This window comes from Neofelis nebulosa, chromosome 8 (genome assembly GCF_028018385.1).
Source record: "Neofelis nebulosa isolate mNeoNeb1 chromosome 8, mNeoNeb1.pri, whole genome shotgun sequence".
Classification (NCBI taxonomy): Eukaryota; Metazoa; Chordata; class Mammalia; order Carnivora; family Felidae; genus Neofelis; species Neofelis nebulosa.
This window is the reverse complement of record NC_080789.1, coordinates 46,000,059-46,019,617: the sequence shown is the minus strand read 5'-3', so window position 1 is coordinate 46,019,617 and position 19,559 is coordinate 46,000,059. Positions and strand designations below refer to the sequence as shown.

General features: G+C 35.6%; 1 protein-coding gene and 1 non-coding gene across 5 annotated transcripts in view; one reads left to right on the top strand and one right to left on the bottom strand.

Annotated features, from left to right (window-relative positions):
* TBC1D15 (TBC1 domain family member 15) overlaps window positions 1–19,559 on the top strand; it is a 76,553-nt gene that overhangs the window by 36,911 nt on the left and 20,083 nt on the right. For 3 of the 4 annotated variants that reach the window (XM_058742024.1, XM_058742027.1, XM_058742025.1), the window contains exons 5-11: window positions 1,186–1,396; window positions 9,493–9,595; window positions 11,259–11,309; window positions 11,609–11,806; window positions 12,875–13,003; window positions 13,547–13,650; window positions 14,666–14,760. In XM_058742024.1, coding sequence (XP_058598007.1) covers window positions 1,186–1,396; window positions 9,493–9,595; window positions 11,259–11,309; window positions 11,609–11,806; window positions 12,875–13,003; window positions 13,547–13,650; window positions 14,666–14,760 — 891 coding nt within the window. The remainder of the gene's footprint in view (window positions 1–1,185; window positions 1,397–9,492; window positions 9,596–11,258; window positions 11,310–11,608; window positions 11,807–12,874; window positions 13,004–13,546; window positions 13,651–14,665; window positions 14,761–19,559) is intronic. The other variant, XM_058742026.1, reaches the window with a different exon arrangement.
* Window positions 324–427, bottom strand: LOC131484174 (U6 spliceosomal RNA). The gene has a single exon (XR_009248080.1). It is a non-coding gene; the product is annotated as a U6 spliceosomal RNA (small nuclear RNA).

The window sequence follows — 19,559 nt, the reverse complement described above, 5'->3', positions numbered from 1 at the left end:
TTCAAGAAATGGTTTCTTAAAATTTCAGAGACATAACATGCTTATGTTGGAGTTAAAACAGGTCAAAATGGCATTTTTGGATACGAATTATAAGTAATAGTAGGAAACATTTTACCCTTTTGTTCTTTAAATTTTTATTTAGGTATTTATTAAGCTGCTTGTTATTATACTGTTCACAAACCTAGGATTTTAAGCTTCTGTAAATAGCTCACAAACTCAGAAAATGCTTTATTTTACGTTACTATAGTTTGGGTTGAACTGAGGTCTTAATTTAGTAGATGGTTGATGTAGTAAGATGATTGAATATGTTCATTCTCTCTTTTGTAAATGTCAGATGCTTCACGAGTTTGCGTGTCACCCTTGCATAGGGGCCGTGCTAATCTCCGTGCTGTTCTGGTTTTAGTGTATGTGCTGCCGAAGCGGGCACTGTATTCATTCTCTTTGAAGCACTCACAGCTTACTTATATTTTCGTCCTCAATTCTCCACTGCTCTTTGGGGTTTTGCAAATAAAATGTCTGTCTGTATATTTCTCCAATGTTATTTTTTTGTACCAGTGTACTTACCTTTACCTTCACTCAATATAGTCTAGTAAAAGTAATTGCAAAAGAAAGTGAGGAAGTAAAGATTTTTTTGTTTTGTTTTTAATGACTCCAAGAGCATCATGCCATTTGTATTTGGGGGGAGGGGGCAGTGGAAAAGATGAACATTTATTGAGTGTTTGCTATATAATTGGCACCACACTAGTTAGTCGACAAGTATTATCTCTTTTAATTCTTAGAATAACATTGGGAGGTAAGTATAATTATCTCCATTTTACAGATGAAAACTAAGGCTCAGAGAGAATCAGTTATTTGCCCCAGATCATTCAGTTAGTAAGTTGGTAAAGCTGCAGTTTGTATCCAGCCTGCCTACTTCCAAAGCCATAGTCATTTTTGGGCAAAGGTTATATTTTAAATAGGGATAACATTTTTTTCACTCTGTATGCAAGTAAGATAATTATTTAAGAAACTATTCTTTTAAGAAAATGTATGTTGCCATTTCTAATACAGGTAGAAGCCTGTAATATGAATGCTATAGTCATTCCCTAGGTTCAGCAGGTATCTGTTAGGCAGTCATGAAGAGTGCTGTCAGTACCTTTTAAAAAGGTGAACAAAAATATTTTGCCCCACTTTCTTGTTTTTAAGATGCTCCAAGTCATAGAAATGGGAAAAGCAAATGGTCATTCCTGTTCAGTTTGACAGACCTGAAATCAATCAAGCAAAACAAAGAGGGTATGGGCTGGTCGTATTTGGTATTCTGTCTAAAGGATGACGTCGTTCTCCCTGCTCTGCACTTTCATCAAGGAGATAGCAAACTACTGATTGACTCTCTTGAAAAATATGTGGTATTGTGTGAGTAAGTATCAAATTATTTTCTACTTATTGAAACTGGATTGTTATATTGGTCCCAAGGCAAACAATTTTTACTTGTCATTGGGCATCAGGGACCTGTGTGTAGATGAGGGCTCAAGCAGCTTTGTTCTTTCTGGGATATTGACTGCTTTGGATGAATGATTGAATAAAATTTTGCCATTTTAGTACTTTGGATCTGCAATGTATCACCTTATTACTGTTCTAAAGAAGAGTGGTCCAGTATTTTTTATACACATTTAAACGATGCATCAGTAATTTATGGATTACATATTTATTTAATTTACATTTTATTCCATATTATCTGTTTAAGATAGAATTTTATTTGTAATGTTGCAAATTAGATCTGGCAAACCTATGGCCTTTATAAAATTATTATAAGTGTGGAAGACAGGGCTTCCTCACTTTCCAAAAATCTTTTTGTCTTCTATTTATTCACCTATGTGCATTTGTACACACATACTCTTTCTTGCCTTCACTCCTAACAAATATATTTTGGTTATCTATTAAATTTCTGAGGACTGTGCTAATTGCTTGATAGATAGTAGTGAACACAATAGGCTTTTCCTAGATACCTGAGAGCATATGGTCTTGTGAAGGATGCCAACCAGTAAATGGCAATACATTGCAAGAACTAAGTTACAGTACAAGGTACTTTGGGGCTCCCAGGAAGGGAGGAAAGGTCCCTCATTCAGCCTAGTTGGGTAGGGGTCAGGGAAGGCTTTCTGGAGGAAGTAAGTAGTATGTGTTGAGACCTGACGAGTGAATGTTAGCATGAAGAGGAGATAATTGGAGGAGAGAGGTTTTAGATAGAAGGAAATGTATAAAACATGATGTAAGTAGAGAACAGAGTAGTGGGTATCACAGGGCAACATAGTAGGGGAACAGAAGGTACCAAATGTAAAGATCAGGCCAGAGAGCTGAGTAAAGGCTAGAGCGTGAAGGACGTGCTAAAATCGTTTTAGCCAGTTGTTCCAGTCTTCTAGGTGAGATTATAGTGGTATGAATGAGGAGAGTGACAGGAAAGATAGAAGTATTGGAGAAAAATATTTAGAGTTTGATTTTGTGATTGAGTGGGTATATGGAGGTAAGAAGGGAGAAGTTGAGCTTTTTAGTTTGGGGAACTGTAGGGATGATTGTTAACCTTGTTATAATGTTGTCACTTTATAATAGAGTAACATAATGCCTAATTTTAGATTATCTAAATCCAGGAGTGATCCAGAAGTTGGGAGATTTTGGCTGTGTCTTTCTTCTTTCTTTCTTTCTTTCTTTCTTTCTTTCTTTCTTTCTTTCTTTCTTTCTTTCTTTCTTTCTTTCCTTTTCTTTTCTTTTCTTTTCTTTTCTTTCTTTTCTTTCTTTTCTTTCTTTCTTTCAATATATTGTTGAGTTGGCTCACATACAGTGTGTTCAGTGTGGTTTTGGGGATAGATTCCCGTGGTTCATCGCTTACATATAACACCCAGTGCTCATCCCAACAAGTGCCCTGCTCAGTGCTCTCAGTTTGTAACTATTTTTTTTCCCTTCCCTTCCCCCATGGTCGTCGGTGAGGTTTGTCAAGTTCCACATGAGTGAAAACATATGATACCTGTCTTTCTTTGACTGACTTATTTCACTTGGCATAATACCCTCCAGTTCCATCCACGTTGCTGCAGATGGCAGGATTTCATTCTTTCTCATTGTTTGGCTGTGTTTTGTGATACGAAATTCTTCCCCCTACCATGTTGACCCATCTCTGACTGGCACTAAGCATATTGATCAGACTAATATCCATAAGAAAGTCCAGCCTGGTTGGCAATATGTGGGTCTTAGATCTTGAAGAAAGAAGCTATGAATAGGTTACTACCCAGGGACTTATTAATAAGTAGATTTCAGGAGGGCAAAGGTTTGGCTGTTGAATAGCAGGTGTTAGGGGGTTTTAGTACCATAGCAGGCTCTGTATCAATCAGTGTTGTGATGTAACTGTCACTACGAAGTTGATTCAATCTGAGACCATTGATTAAAGCATAGTATTAGGATGAAGTGGTAGTTCCTTTCTGCTCTTTACTGGTCTTTGGAGAACTAGGATTGGTTTTAAGCATTTTATCTGTCTGTCTCTTTTTCTACTTAGAGGGTGTGTGCACATACTTGCGAATGCAGAGGAAGGGCAGTGGGGGGGGGGAGAGAGAGAGAGAGAGGGAGGGAGGGAGAATTCCAAGTAGGCACCATGTCTAGTGCAGAGCCTGATGAGGGGCTTGATTCCACAACCCTGGGATCATGACCTGAGTCAAAACCAAGAGTCAGATGCTTAACTGAGCCACCCAGGCACCCCTAAATATTGCATTTTAAATGTGTTAGACTATCTATACTATATAGAAAAGATGACTAATGTAATGAGAAGGATCAAAGTGGTATCGTGGAAAACATTAGAAGGATGTAGGGATTTAACTTGAACAAAAGGAGTTTGGGTGCAACATTAAATAAAATCGAAACCTCTTAAAATGGTCAGTGAGATCCTGCCTTGCCTTATTAACTTTATCTCTTTCTGTTTTTAAAATTTTTGATAGAGTGTGTGAGCAGGAGAGAGAGAGAATCTTAGGCTTCATGCTCAGTGCACATGATCCCACAACCCTGAGATCATGACCCAAGCCGAAATCAAGAGCTGGATGCTCTATCGACTGAGCTACCCAGGCTCTGTTTACTTCTTAAGCCTCATCTTATGCCATTCTCTTTTATATTGTAGCCATATGATTTTCTTTCAGTTGCTGAAATGCCCCAGACTGTGGGCAGACAGTGTTAGAGTCCTATATGTATGTTCTCTCTTTTGCTTGGAATATTCTTCTCCCTTTCTGATCCCTAAGGTCTCAGTTTAATGTCACTTCCTCACAGCAGCTTTTCTGGGTGTCTCCTCTCCCGTGTAATGTAGGTTCCCACCCCCATTCTTTTTCATTGTCTCATTCCCTTGTTTGCTTCCTTCATAGCTCTTAATTGAATAATTTTATCTGTTTACTTTTTTACATGTTCTACTCTAGAATGTATGCCTACAAAGGCAGGGCTTGCATCTGTTTTGTTTACATTTTCTCCTCTAGGTTCCTAGCCACAGTGCTGGCACATAATACTTGCACAGTAAATCTCATTTGAATGAATAAATGACACAGTACTTAGCAATTCTACAAATAATTTTGAAAGGGTTGTTACAAGAAATATATTGTAGATTTGTTCTGTATGGGTCCAAAGAGCAATTAGAAGGTAACAGGTTGTAGCTCAGGGGTTAGACAGTTTTCTATCCTGGATAGGTTCAAAAAGAGACTGAACAATCACTTAAGTGCTTATAAGAGTATGGGTACTTGAATGTGTGTTGTACCACATTCAAGTGCTATTTTGATGAGAGTTGTAAATGAAACTTCTTTACTAATACAGAAAAGGAAACAGGAGTAAATACAGGAATCAGACATGATGGTAAAAATATCATTATTGGTGAGGCTTAGATAAGCATCATAATAATTCACAGGGGTTATTTATGTCAAGCATGCACCTTACTCTTTTCTGATCTCAGTAATCAAGTATGTCCTAGTGAAGGAGAGTTCGTTTAATAGATGTGCGTATTTCCACTTGAAAACACGAAGCCATGGGAATGGTGTTCCTCTGTGAGTGCGTGTGTGTGTGTGTGTGTGTGTGTGTGTGTGTGTGTGTGTGTGTATTTCATTCATTGAGTTTTGAGGAGCACTTATGTCCTGGAAGTACTGTGCTAACGGCTGGAAAGAGCAGTAATCAAAAAAGATATGGCCCCTGCCTTCATGAAGTTTGTACTGTTGTGGGAAAAACAAACATTACTTATACAAATAAACGTAATATTTCAGCTATAATAAGTGCTCCAAATAAGAGATATGTAGCACTGTGAGAGCATATAATAGGATAATTTGTAAGTTTTTTGTGTGTCAGTAGTAATTGAAGCTTTGAGAGGGAATGACATTAAGGGGAGGATAAAGGGTGATGTGAGCATCAGTGATTAATTGCAACCTTTAGTGACCTGGCCAAAGAGAAAAACCTACCAGAGGAGACTGCCCTCCCTATACTTTCTCCCCCCCCCCCCCCTTTTGGGCTTTATTAAATTTATAGTCAACCAGGGATATGGCTGTTCTGGGGGGAAGAGATAGCTTAAAGTGAGTCTGTCTGGGGCGCCTGGGTGGCGCAGTCGGTTAAGCGTCCGACTTCAGCCAGGTCACGATCTCGCGGTCCGTGAGTTCGAGCCCCGCGTCAGGCTCTGGGCTGATGGCTCGGAGCCTGGAGCCTGTTTCCGATTCTGTGTCTCCCTCTCTCTCTGCCCCTCCCCCGTTCATGCTCTGTCTCTCTCTGTCCCAAAAATAAATAAATAAAAAAAATAAAGATACCAAATGCCATTAGTCGTTTAAAAAAAAAAAAAAAAAAATAAAGTGAGTCTGTCAAAAACTATACCCCTAATACTAGCCACTTCTCCACTCTGTATCCTTCTGTGACACTGGGGGCTAATTTACTCTTTGCCCCCTGAATGGTCTGAAATGTGTAAGAATAGTACATCAAATATTTTATCTTCAAGGCCCCTCTATACCCTAAGTTAAAAATAAACACTTCCTATTCTCTTTCCTATCATAAATTATACCCAATTATATTGTGCCATAGAGAGTTCACCAGAGATTTTATGTTGAGTCCAAGTGGTAGAATACAGATACTCCAAATAAACTGTCACTAATATAAAAATTCCATATTTGTATAAGTCATCTCTATTAGATTCTTAGGGACATATTAAAGATACTTGTTCTTTATTAGTTATGATCTAAATAAGTGGAATTCTCCATTAAGTTGAACTCCAAAGAAATGAAAATTCCCAAATATTCTGAGGTTTTTACTCTACTAGATGTTGGCCATGGCAGTCTCATTTCCTGTCCCGAGAGCTGTTGTCGTAAGCAAAATAATGTTTCCAGAATCATGTTCCTGTGGTCAGAGATTGTTGTAGAGGCCAGAAGGAAGAATAGTAGTTCCGCAACCTCAGTGGCATGTCAGGCAGGCTCTGCCAGGGTCACTCTTCTTATCTTCTTCTCAATTCAAAACCAACAGAGAAAAGCAGACTATATTCTCTTTTTCTCTGTTTAACGTAAGTTGAATACTGTGGCTTGCATTTGTGGCCATCTTATCTTCTTAATACTTCCCCCTAATGAATTAAGGGCCTTACCATACAGATGAACAGAAGTTGTGAATGCAGTGGGGATGTGCCGCCTTGTTAAGAGTGAGAACAAGGCTGGGCCAGCTATGCACAGTCCTTCTTTCAGTCTCAGATCAGTCAGTGCAAAATAGGCCAGCTTCTTTAGACTTGTTATTTCTCAGATGGTTTTCTTATCTCTGGGGAAAAACATTCATTGATGTTTGTTAGTGATCTTTGATTTATTACCATTTAAAACATACTCAAGTAAAGAATGAATCACGAGTACATTTATGTTACCTTTCTGGAACCAAGTTGGTTGCTAGGATATGAATGAAGGTTGTAACACAGAGGTTCCAGTAAAATTAATTTGTATATTGGGACATTTTTACATTAATATATAATATCCACACAGTAAGATAATCCCTAAAAAGCCAAACTGGTTGTATCATCATATACCATTTATAAGATTAGGTTATAGACCTTCATTTATTCCCTTTGAGACATATGTGTAACAGAATATCATATATATAGTTTTGTTGTAAATATTCTGCACCTTTTTATTTTTATTAACTTTTTTGACTGATAGCCTTTGCAATGATATTTTTATTTCTTTCTTAATCTTTCCATATTGGTCCATTCTCAGTAGCAATGGAAAATAGTTACCACCACATCTCAGCACACAAAGCATTCTTTGTCTATTACCATTTCAGAATGTATTCTGAGGCCCTTGGGAGAGGCTCATTCCAAAGCCTGAAAAATACTTCTGAATTTACAGTAGATCTACTTCTATACTTGTGATATTAGACTATGGTTTTCTTTAAGCGCTTTAGTAGGCTCTAATAGAATTGCTGATGTTAACATCATTAAAAGTTTTGTCTTGCTCCTGCAGTGAGTTTTAAAGTCTTGAATAATGTTGTCATAAGATGTCAACTTCCCAGAATCCATTATATTTCCAGAATACATACATATAAATCCATAATATTTGATCTTTCCAAATTAAATCAGTGTGTTAACCTGGCAGGTGGAAGCGTAACATTATTCTGGAATGCCAGCTCTCCTTTTGATGAGTTCTGCAATTGCCTAGCAGTATACAACTTGTCTTTTGACCAATGTACTTTTAAAAAATGTTTCTGTTGATTTCTTTAGCTAAGGGCAACCAAATCTTAAATTTTTTATGTCTTTTCTCTCAGAACTTTTCCCAGCCCCTCATCACAGAGCATTGGGTATAAAAAGTGAAATCCTTTCTTTTTAAAAGAGTGGTTGTGTATTGGTTAGGCAGTCATTTCTTCTTTCCATCACTAATTTCTTGATTACAGTGTTAAATCTGGAGCAGTAGTGTAATTCTCTGAGGCCGGATAGGTACAGGTTACATATCTGTTCCCTTTATACATGCATAGTCATGTTTTGACTTTCGTGATGATTTTTTTATTTGGATTTTAAAGAAATAATTTGACTTAATTTATCGTTAGAAAAAAATAATAACCATAGTGCTAGTTGCATTGTGCCAGGACAAAGTATATTGCTCTGTTAGTTACTTTTCTTTTTCTGCTGCTACATTTAAAAGCCTTACCATTAAAAAATGCCTTGTGAGAACATATAGGTCTTCATATTAAGCATAATCCCAATAAGTGTTCAGAAACATAACACTTAATGAAAATTGAGCATTTTAAAAGTTATTTTTTTTCTGCCTCAAATGACTCAACCTCAGCTCCTTAAAAAGCCAAGGAGCTTATTAAGTTACTGTTGTCTCTGAAGACAACTGTTGTTTCTGAATGTGTAAGAATAAGATCCTGATTTGGAGTTCATATCCCCTCTAGCATTGCTGTTGCATCCTTTTATGTTAGAATTGGGAAGAGATAACTGTTATTAAAGTTCTTATCTCAAACATTTATAATAAACTAGAAGTAGATAGCAGTAACATAACACATTTAAGTTTTATTTTTTTTTATTTTATTTTTATTTTTTTATTTTTGGGACAGAGAGACACAGAGCATGAACGGGGGAGGGGCAGAGAGAGAGGGAGACACAGAATTGGAAACGGGCTCCAGGCTCCGAGCTGTCAGCACAGAGCCCGACGCGGGGCTCGAACTCACAGACGCGAGATCGTGACCTGGCTGAAGTCGGCCGCTTAACCGACTGCGCCACCCAGGCGCCCCTAAGTTTTATTTTAAACACAGAAAAGTTGTGGATTTATTATAGCTAACTTACTAAGGTATAAAACTTACTGAATAGAAAAAAGACTGGATAATTCATCTGATTACTTGAAATTAGATGTCTATTTGGAAAAGATTTATTCTGTAGTTATTAAGAAATGTGAAGAAAAACTTGCTTCTAGAGCTTAAGCCAGAACTAGACATACTGTACCTGAACTGTACCTTATAACTTTGTTAATAATTTTGTATGTGTTTATAATTATGTTAGCATAATTGATGATCTTTAACAAATAATTTTTTTATCTTGTGTTTTTAAATACCTTATAATGTAGTATTACCAATCTCTGGAATGAAGTTGGAAACCCTTTCCAAATAGGACATTTTCCTGTATTGTACATATTAAATATAATGATGAATCCTAAAGTGTGTTTTAACATTAAAAAATTTTCATGATAACAAAGGCAGATATATTTGTTAGGCTTTTCTATAATAATTATAAACAAAAATTTGAGTTCATTACAACTTAGTCCTCTTGGCTTTACCTAGAATAAAAATATGCTTTAGTCCTTTTGTATTTGTTTAGTATTTCCTGTTTCACGTTTGGAGCTCATTTAAGATAGTTCCTAAGTAGTTGCTAATATTGTATTAATGGGAAACAGTTCTAGAAGTGGACATTTGAGTTTTGGGGTAAAAGTAACTAGGCGTTAATAATTATTCAGGTAGTAATTGATCGACTGTGCTAGTGTTTTCTACAGATCCCTTCTTTTATTACAGATCTCCACAGGATAAAAGAACACTACTTGTGAATTGTCAGAATAAGAGTCTTTCACAGTCATTTGAAAATCTTCTTGATGAACCTGCCTATGGTTTAATACAAGTATGTTTCTTAATCTATTTTGTATTAATCTATTAATCTGATTGCATTATTTTATATCCTCCCACCTCTTACTTTCTCAGAGATTATGTGGAATGGGCAAGTGCCTCTGTATGTGTAAACTTTATGAAACTATTCTTCGTAAGTTTTTAAAAAGTTTTTATTTTGAGAGAGAGTGGGTAAGCACAAGTAGGGGAGGGACAGGGAGAGAGGGAGAGAGAGAGAATCTCAAGCAAGCTGTGCACTCTCAGCATAGAGCCCAGTGTGGGACCTGATCTCACGAACCGTGAGATTATAACCTGAGCTGTCATCAGGAGTCAGACACAACCACCTGAGCCACCCCAGTGACCCTATTCTCCATAATTTTTTAGAAATAATATGCATATTATTTTTAAGAGTCAGAAGCTTCTTTGGTTCTTAGTTACCATTAAGACAATTTTCCCCTTTGTTGTAATTCTGAAATTGGACATTAGATTTTTATTGTTATAGCTTTCACTGTTTGAATCAGGTGAAAGGTTACTGGGTAAGCCACTTTGAATTCATTAATGATAAACTTAAAAAAAATATGGTTTGAATTTTTTTTTTCATTTATTTATTTTTATTTACTTTTGAGAGACAGAGAGAGACAGAGCATGAGCAGGGGAGGGGCAGAGAGAGAGGGAGACACAGAATCTGAAGCGGGCTCCAGGCTCTGAGCTGTCAGCGCAGGGCCTGACGCCGGGCTCGAACTCACGAGCCGTGAGATCATGACCTGAGCTGAAGTCGGCTGCTCAACTGACTGAGCCAGCCAGGCGCCCCTGAATTTTTATTTTCCATTTAAGTAGGTTCATTTAGGGTCATGATAATCTAATCCCCCTTAAAGTATTTGAGTATATTCTTACATTTGACTAAAGATAATTCACTTAGCACAGGCAGAAATAAAGTTAATTTATTTTTCACTCAGATTTTTATGTAAACGAATGAAATCTTTGTTTATTCACTTATTCAAAAAATGTTGAGTGCCTACTGTGTCACAGTGCTTACTGTGTCTCTTTTTGGTTCTGAATGAAGATAACAAGATAAAGAGAGAACATTTGAGGAAGGAGGACAAGACAGCTAGATACCAATTAAAGTAAAAAGTGAAAAAAGTTTTTCTTATGTGAAAATAATCATTTAAAAGTTAGACCTTTAAAAAGTAACTAATTTTACTAAATATGAATAAGCAGGCAGTTTGGGATTTAGAAGTAATCCTAGCAATAGAAAAACCTTTAGCTGTTTTCCAGGGCAGCACTGTCCAGAACAGATTACACTCACTGGCATGATTTTATTAACCTTATACAGTAAAACCTTAGATTGCGAGTAATGTGTTCTGCAAAATGAGCAAGCGTTTTTAATAGATTTTAACTTGATAAACGAGTGATGTCTTGCAGTAGGAGTAGTACATGACACCCAATGTCACATCACAACTGAGCCACTGGTTCTTGAAATTTGCTTTGTGATACACGAGTCCTTTGGATTACAAGCATGTTTCCAGAATGAATTATGCTCGCAAAGTAAGGTTTTACTGTAATTAGATTAAAATGTCAGTTAATATTTAAATATTATGAGCTTTGAAACTTAGCTATTCAATATTTTCTGTTAGACTAGTTTGGTTGTGCACACTTCAAGAAATATTTTTTTTGTGAAGGCAGGACTGCTAGACAGAAGAAAGCTGTTGTGGGCCATGCATCAGTGGAAAGTAAACGCTGCATATATTTGTGCTGTATGCAGATCAAATAAGTCTGCATATCATTTGTTTATCTGGAATTCAATCAGTAGCATTAACTTGCTGTTTATATACTATTTTAACCAAATGAAAAATTGCCTCAGAAAATACAAATTTTTCTTTCCAGAAAAAAAAAAATTCAAGATAATCTTAGAATGCTGTTTTAGTTCTGATTTCCCCCCTTTAAAAAACATTGCCCTTTTGCCCATCAGAAGGTATTTTCATTCTCGATTTGAATTAATAATGCTAATGTTTTTCTTCTTACTACATAGAAAATTAAAAAGGACCCTTATACAGCAACTATGGTAGGATTTTCCAAAGTCACAAACTACATTTTTGATAGTTTGAGAGGCAGTGATCCCTCTACACATCAACGACCACCGTCAGAAATGGCAGATTTTCTTAGTGATGCTATTCCAGGTTTAAAGATAAATCAACAAGAAGAACCAGGATTTGAAGTCATCACAAGGGTGAGTGGAGATTTATATGAACATAGCTCTATATTCTAGCAAGAGAAATCCTTTTGAAACATGCACTGGATGTGCTAGAAATAGAAACTCGATTTTGGTTATATCTGCCTCTTTCTCATAATTCTTTCTTACAACTTTTTTGATAATTTACATATTCTAACAACTAGTACTTGTTCTGCCACCAAATTCTTGGGTTGTTCTTCATCAGTTACTGCTTACACTTTGTTAATTAAGCTGGATCTTTCTTTTATTACTTTTTGATAATAATGAACAGGTTGTTTGTTTCATTGAGTGTGTAGCAGTGAGAGAATAGTGTGCCTTGCATATTGTTCCTAGTTCTGTTCCTAGTTTATATGTTTTTCTCAGTAGGTGCCAGAGGCAGCTAGTCAGGACACTACTCTGAGGCTTTTATTCTCATATCAATCTTTTCTTTTTTAAGTAAGATGGATCTTTAGCCCGGAATTATGGCAGATCTTTATAAATGCTCAACAAGACTTTTGAATTCACTACAAGTTTAGGCTGTACATAGTTAGAATGCTATAAATATCTAAATTGTAATACTTAAAAGGTTTATCTTGCAGATGGCATTTTAAAATTACCAACATCTGTTAATTGAATAAAAAAACTGTAGAAAATACCAAGTGGAGCTAATGGATCATGAATCACTTCTGAGAGCTACAAATTTTAGTTTGGAAGAAAAGCTAATTTTAGAATATGATTAGTGGAATAGTACTGTCTTTTTAAATAATATAGCATACCATTTAATTTGAAGGGTCTCTTAAGGAATTTACACGTTGAATGTTTTATACTTACATAATTGAAACTCAAAATTGCAAATGTACTCCTATCTCTGAATTTATAACCCTGTTATTTATATGTTTAGTGGGAAGGAAAATGTATGGAATGCTGTTATAGTTCATAAGTTGAACATTGGAAAATAAAGGAAGATATTAGAAATGTTAGAAATCATGTCAGTAATAAATGGTATTTATTTTAATTTTTATATACCTTTATTTCATTTCACTGGTTAAAAAAGTGTACTCCTCATTCCTTATTTTCTTAATTTAGATTGATTTGGGAGAACGACCTGTTCTTCAAAGGAGAGAGCCAGTATCCCTGGAAGAGTGGACTAAGAACATTGATTCTGAAGGAAGAATTTTAAATGTCGATAATATGAAGCAGATGATATTTAGAGGGGTAAATACCTTAATAGGGATGATACTTGAAACTGCTGATATTTAAGTTTTCTTTCTTTATGGGAGGTGTTTGGGGAGTCAGGGAATGAATTCCTTTTTGATAAATGATGTCTTATAATCCCTGTAGGACAGAGTGAAGTCCCTTTGATGTCCCTGAGGGTTGAGTGGGGGAAGATACCATTAAGTCTAGGGAAAGATAGTCTTCTTTACTTGAAGTTCTGTGGGTTATGTGAAGGAGGCATATATGTACCCCAGTGGTAGTTTCCTTATCTAGTAAGATGGGGCTTAGAAAGACTAATCAGTCCCTCTGACTTCTATATAATCTACTGTATACTGTGCATTGTTGAAGCTTTCTGGCAGCTACTTAACATCGTCTGAATCTGGAGGTCAGGAACAAGGTGTAGTATTCATTGAATTGAGCTATTTTTATATATAAAACTATCTTTTAAATATTAGTCTTACTGTGTATTTATATGCAAGTTTTGTGAACTTAAAAGTATTGCATACTTTTTACGAATGCGTTTAATATGCATGTTTTCTTTAGGGACTTAGTCATGCATTGAGAAAGCAGGCATGGAAATTTCTTCTGGGCTATTTTCCTTGGGACAGTACCAAGGAGGAAAGAACTCAATTACAAAAACAAAAAACGTAAGTAAGGTCTTTTGTCATCAAAGAAATTAAAATAATTCACTTGTACAAATTTGTATAGTGCTTCTAGATGACTATTTGAAATAGATGAAGGTATGGGAAAATAATTTTATTTTCATCTTTTTAATTGAAAAATTATGAGCCCTGTAGTTATTTCAAACTAGTCATTTCAAACATTGCAGTTGTGTTGGTGAATATGTAGAAAGATGGCAAAAAAATATTCCACTTCCTTTATAAAAGCATTTTGCATAAATGAAAAATAAGATATGGATTTTTAAATACATCATTCATCTTGATTAAGTTTTACAATTTATTATGAAATTATAAAATGGCCCATAAGAAGTGTATTTACCATTTAGGTTAATTACCTTTATTTCCCTCGTGCTCTTGTAACATAAACTAATCTTTCATTTTTTTTGGAAGAGTGTTTCTCTAAGTAATTTCTCAGTCTTGAAAAGAAACAGAGGTGAACTTTCCAGGTACCCTTCATATTCCCAGTTCATCAGTTTAGCCTTTGATTTAAAGCTCACTCTGAATCTTTATGTGCGTATTTAAATTTTCAGACCATCCTTTCTCTTTCAACACCTTTGCAGTCCTCCTAAGATATTTCACATTAACAAGTTTGTGCAAAAACTGATTGAAAAATGGAACTCTTAGGTCAGATTAAAAAAATAATTTATAGATTTGTATTTGTAATTATTCAGAAACTTTAGTGGTTAAAATATTTAATAACTAGAATAATTTTAGGTATCATATTAAGGATTAAGGTAAATGCTTTCTTAAAATCATACGTAAATATTCTAGTAGTTTAAGTAAAGTTTATGGTAAATATAAGGTTATTTTTCCTTTGTTTTCACTCATGTATCATAACTTTAAACATTTTACTATCATTTATAACCTCACATCTGACTAGCATCATAAATGCTTTGATACATTGTTTATACAAAAACCCAATTAGAATTTTTAAAAATACAGTATTCTAATAGCTTTTTTTGGTATAAATTGTCTCCTGTAGTGATGAATACTTCAGGATGAAACTACAGTGGAAATCTGTCAGTGAGGAACAAGAGAAGAGAAATTCGAGGTTAAGAGATTATAGAAGTCTTATCGGTAATTTTTTCCTAATTTTAAAAATGCATGAGAGCAGTTTACATTGAAGTCTTGATAGGATTTAAGAAGTGAAATATATGCTACAGAGTAGGGCTCAAAAGAGATATCAGAATTGGAGAGTACATTAGAATATTTATTTGATGTTCTTAGTTGTTCCTTTTCTAATAGGATATGAATTCAGTCAGTATAAGTACTGATATATTTCATTTTCAGTTCTAAAATGTGAATTTTAAAAAGTGTTTAACTTTATTTGCTTATTTAATTAATTTTATTAAATTGTCTCCCTTATTACAAAAAGCAGTGTGTCTATTATAGAAAAATTAGGAACTACAGATAAGCAAAAAGAAGAAAATAAAGATTGGTTTTGTTTCTGTCATACAGAGATAACTATAGTTGATAGACATTGGTTTGTGTCTCTCCAGACCATCTCTCTCTAAATATGCATATAATTCATTTTTTTAATAAATGACTTCAGATAGTAAATGTTTGTTAATGTTTGAGAATTGAATAAGAATTCATCTAGGAATAACTATTTCATAAAAAAGAGATGTTTGACAGAATTTTACATCAAAGGAATTAGACTTATTTCCAGAGAGTAAGTACTGGGTCATCTAGCTCTTATGATAAAGGCCAGGTTGGTGTAAGTTATTGAAAGAATACATAGTTACTTCTGTACATGTCTTAAAGTTTTAAGTTGATAATCTCCATTTTACAGAAAACTGAACCATTGAAAGTATAATTGACTTGTCCAAGATCACATGATTTAATAAGAGCAGAACCCAGTTTCAGTGCTCTTAACTATCTTGTTAGCTAGCCTCTACATAATTTTAGGATAGCTTTGGATAGTAGTGGAATTTACTTTTTAAATTCTTATATTGCTTTTGGATTTATTTATAGCTTCATAAATAAAGATGGGGAATGTTTTTACCACCATGTTCAACATCACCTTCCCATGGAAGAAGAAAATCTCTACAAATTATAGTTAGAAAGCCCAACATAAACAATTTGGTAGCTTTTGTAAAGACATAAAGACAAATGATGAGATCTTTTTGGTAATAGTACTTTGGATTATAAAGTTTTCATTTGTTCATGTAAGTCATCTCTACCCAACATGGGGATTGAACTCACAACCCTGAGGTCAAGAGTTGCATGCTCCTCTGACTAAGCCAGCTGGGTACCCCAGTACTTTTGGCTGTAAAAGAATTTATTTTTCCAAAAAATAAATTATACTGGAATAAACTGTGTCCTTCCTCCAGTTATCTCAGAAGGTTGGGGATCTTGAGGCATGGAATTATCTGAAGTTTCCAACTGAAGTCCCCTGCTGTTTTCACTTTCAGTAGGAAAAAATGGTAATGGACTGTTTTTTCCTGCTTGAACATAAAATATTTGAACTGGAAGGGATCTTACAGATTAAGTAACTTACTTTTCTTTCTTTTTTTTTTTTTTTTTTTTAAGTGTGTGTGTATGTATGTCTTTATTAATATAAATAAGTAATCTTTTTACCCAGCGTGGGTCTCAAACTCACAACCTCGAGATTGAGAGTTGTGTGCTACCCCCAACTGAGCCAGCCAGGCACCCCTTAATTAAGCCTTTTCTTTCCACATGCTATGTCATCTTCCTTTTTTTTTTTTTTTTTTTTGTTAGGGAGCAGTGATAATGGTTCTGATAATTCTCAATCTTTCTTGTGTCTTATTCTCACTTCAAGGAGTTTGGAGGAAAAATGTAAACATTTCAAATCAAAAGAATTGAGCCATACTTTCATCCAGTTTTTTCATTTTTAGTTCAGCAGATAACAGACTTGAAGCCCAGAAAATGTTAGTAAATTGTCTTCAGTCATCTGTCTAGTTAGTTCCATAGCCCAGACTCATTCATACTCAGATCTGATTCTTAATTCAGTTACTTTTCAACTGTACCATACTTTCTACCAGTAGAAGTATATATAATAAGTTGGTTTTAAAGGATTCTTTTTCCATAGTACTTTTTCTCAAAAGTATTTTTTGGGGAAAGGTTGCCAAAAGCTTTTTGTTGTTGTTGTTGTTTTCTTTGGTATAAATTCATTTTATTAAAAAATACACAGGTAAGCTGTAGATCTTGTGGTTAGTGCCAACGTGTTGGATTTTAAGTATGAAAAGAAACTATTGGAGCATTTTGAATAAGACCATTTTATTTGTATTTTAAAATCAGTATTTCTGCTCTATGGAAAAATGGATTGTCAAGGTACAGGTAGGAACAGGGAGACCAATTAGTAGAGAACTCTAAGAGATGGTAGTAGTGGAAATGTAGATAAATAAGTGGATTCAACTTATATTTTGGTGATGCAATCGATAAGACTTTCTGATGTATTAAATGTGGGGTATGAAGAAGAAGAGAATTTAGGATGGGACTACATTTCTTGACTAAAGAAATTGACCAGTTGGTGGTGCTACTTATGGTGATGAAGAGAATGGGGGATGGTGAAATGGAATTAGATATAACTTATATACCTTATAGTGAGATATACAAATGGAATGTCAAGGGGCTAGTTGAGTAATCTGCAACAGTCTGGGTAGGAGATATAAATTTGGATATTATCAGTATAAACATCCTCGGGAATGGATGATATCATTTGTGGGGGGGGAGGGGGTGGTGGAAGGCAGATAAGAAGGCCCAGGAATCCTGGTCTTTACAGCACTGGTTTCTAACTTTGGCTGCATGTTAGAATCGCTAGGGATCTTTTTTAAAATCACATTTTATTTTAAACATTCATACATTCATTCATTCAATAAATATTTACTTAGTGCCTTTATGTACTAGGCCCTCCCCTAGGCATTGGGTATTCATGAGTGAACAAAACAGACAAAAGACTTACCCTCAAGGAGCTGTTATCCTTGTGGGGAAGAACAGACAGTAAACAAGATAAGTAACATGTGGTATGTTAGTGATAAGTGCTAAGTAGAAAAATCAGACAGGCAAGATGTTAGGAAGTTTATTGGTCATGTTGCAGTTTTAATGTGGGTGACCTGAAAAGGCTTTTATTGAAAAGGTGGTATTTGAGTAGAAACTTGAAAAAGGGGAAGAGTGAGCTATGCTGATATCTAGGTGAAGGGCAGTCCAAGTAGAAAGGAACAATGTATATTAAGACTGGTTTTCACCCCAGGTTCTCTGCATGTTTGAAGTACAGCAGGGAGGTAAGTGTGGTTAGAATGAGCTGGGATAGAGTATAGAAAGTAAGAAGTTCAGAGAGGAAACAATGAAGGAATAGGTACAGATCACATAGAGCCTTGTAGTTCTTTGTAAAGACATAAGCTTTTCCTCTGAGTGTGATGGGAAGCACTGGAGGATATTTAGCAGGAGTGATACGACCTTTAAACAAATCACTCTGGCTACTGTTTGGAGAATAGCTGTAGGGGGGCAGGGGTGGAAATAGATCATGTGAGGCTATTGGTATAATTTAGGCAAGAGATGATGGTTGATACAGAGTACTAGCAGTTGAATGAGATTTGAATAGAGACTTGAAGAAGCAGAGAGTGTATGCCATGCAGCTATCTGGACGAAGGGCATCTGGGCAGAGGGGAACAGCATGGTCTAGACTTGTTTGTCCTTCAGGACCTCCACATGTTTGAAGAAGAGCAAAGAGGAGACCCATGTAGCTCTCTAGATTGAAGTGAATGGGAGGGGTGGCATGGAATGAATGGATGGGAGATCTCAGCATTGGTTTCTATATGTATTTTGAAAGTTTGACACACAGACATACACACACACACACACACACACACACACATATGTATCTGTGTCAGACAAGGAGAGCAAAGACTCAAGAATGACTCCAAAGTTTTTAAAGTGAGTAACCAGAGGAATGGAATTGTAGGTTTTTAATTAAGACACTGAAAACTGTGAGAGAATCAAGTTTGAAAGGAAATATTTGGAACTTATTGGACATGTTAAGTGTGAAACTGCCTATTGGATGTTGATACATTAATATGTAGAGTTGGAATTATATGTATAGGGCTAGAATTCAGGGGAGAGAAGGGGGCTGGAGATAAAAATGTAGGGGTCATCAGCATATAGATGGTGGAGGACTAGATGACATTGCCAAAGGAGTGGTGTATTTAGAAAAGGAGGGATCCAAGAACTGAGCTCTGAGGTAGTACGTTTTTTTTTTTTTTTTTTTTTATTAAAAAATTTTTTTTGTTTACTTTTGAGATAGAGCACGAGCTGGAAGGGGAAGGGAGACAGAATCCAAAGCAGGCTCCAGGCTCTGAGCTGTCAGCACAGAGCCTGACTCAGGGCTCGAACTCAAGAGCTGTGAGATCATGACCTGAGCCAAAGTCAGATGCTTAAGAGACTGAGCCACCCAGGCACCCTTCTGAGGTAGTACTTTAACTTATAAACAGGAACAATTAGGAGAAATCAGCAAAATAGACTGAGAAAAGAGCCAGAGAAAAAAGAGGGAAAACCTGAGAGTTTTGACCAGAAGTCAAGTGAAAAAAGTATTTCAACAAGGAGTAACTAGGATGTCAAGTGAGATGAAGACTTGGGTTGACCATTGCACAAGGTATTGAGATCACTAGAGATTTTGATTAGGTTTTGGTGAAGTGACAACCTGATTGGAGTGAGTTCAGGAGGAAACGGGAGGAGTGGATTTGGGGACAATATATACAGCTCTTTCAAGAAGTTTTGCTCTAAACAGATGGAGACAGAATGGGATGCCATTCGAGGGAAAAGTGTGGTTAAGTAAGGTTTTTATGAAAAGAGAAACAATCGTATGGTTGAAAACTATGTAAGAAAAACTCATGAAACTGGAGAGGGAGACAAGAATT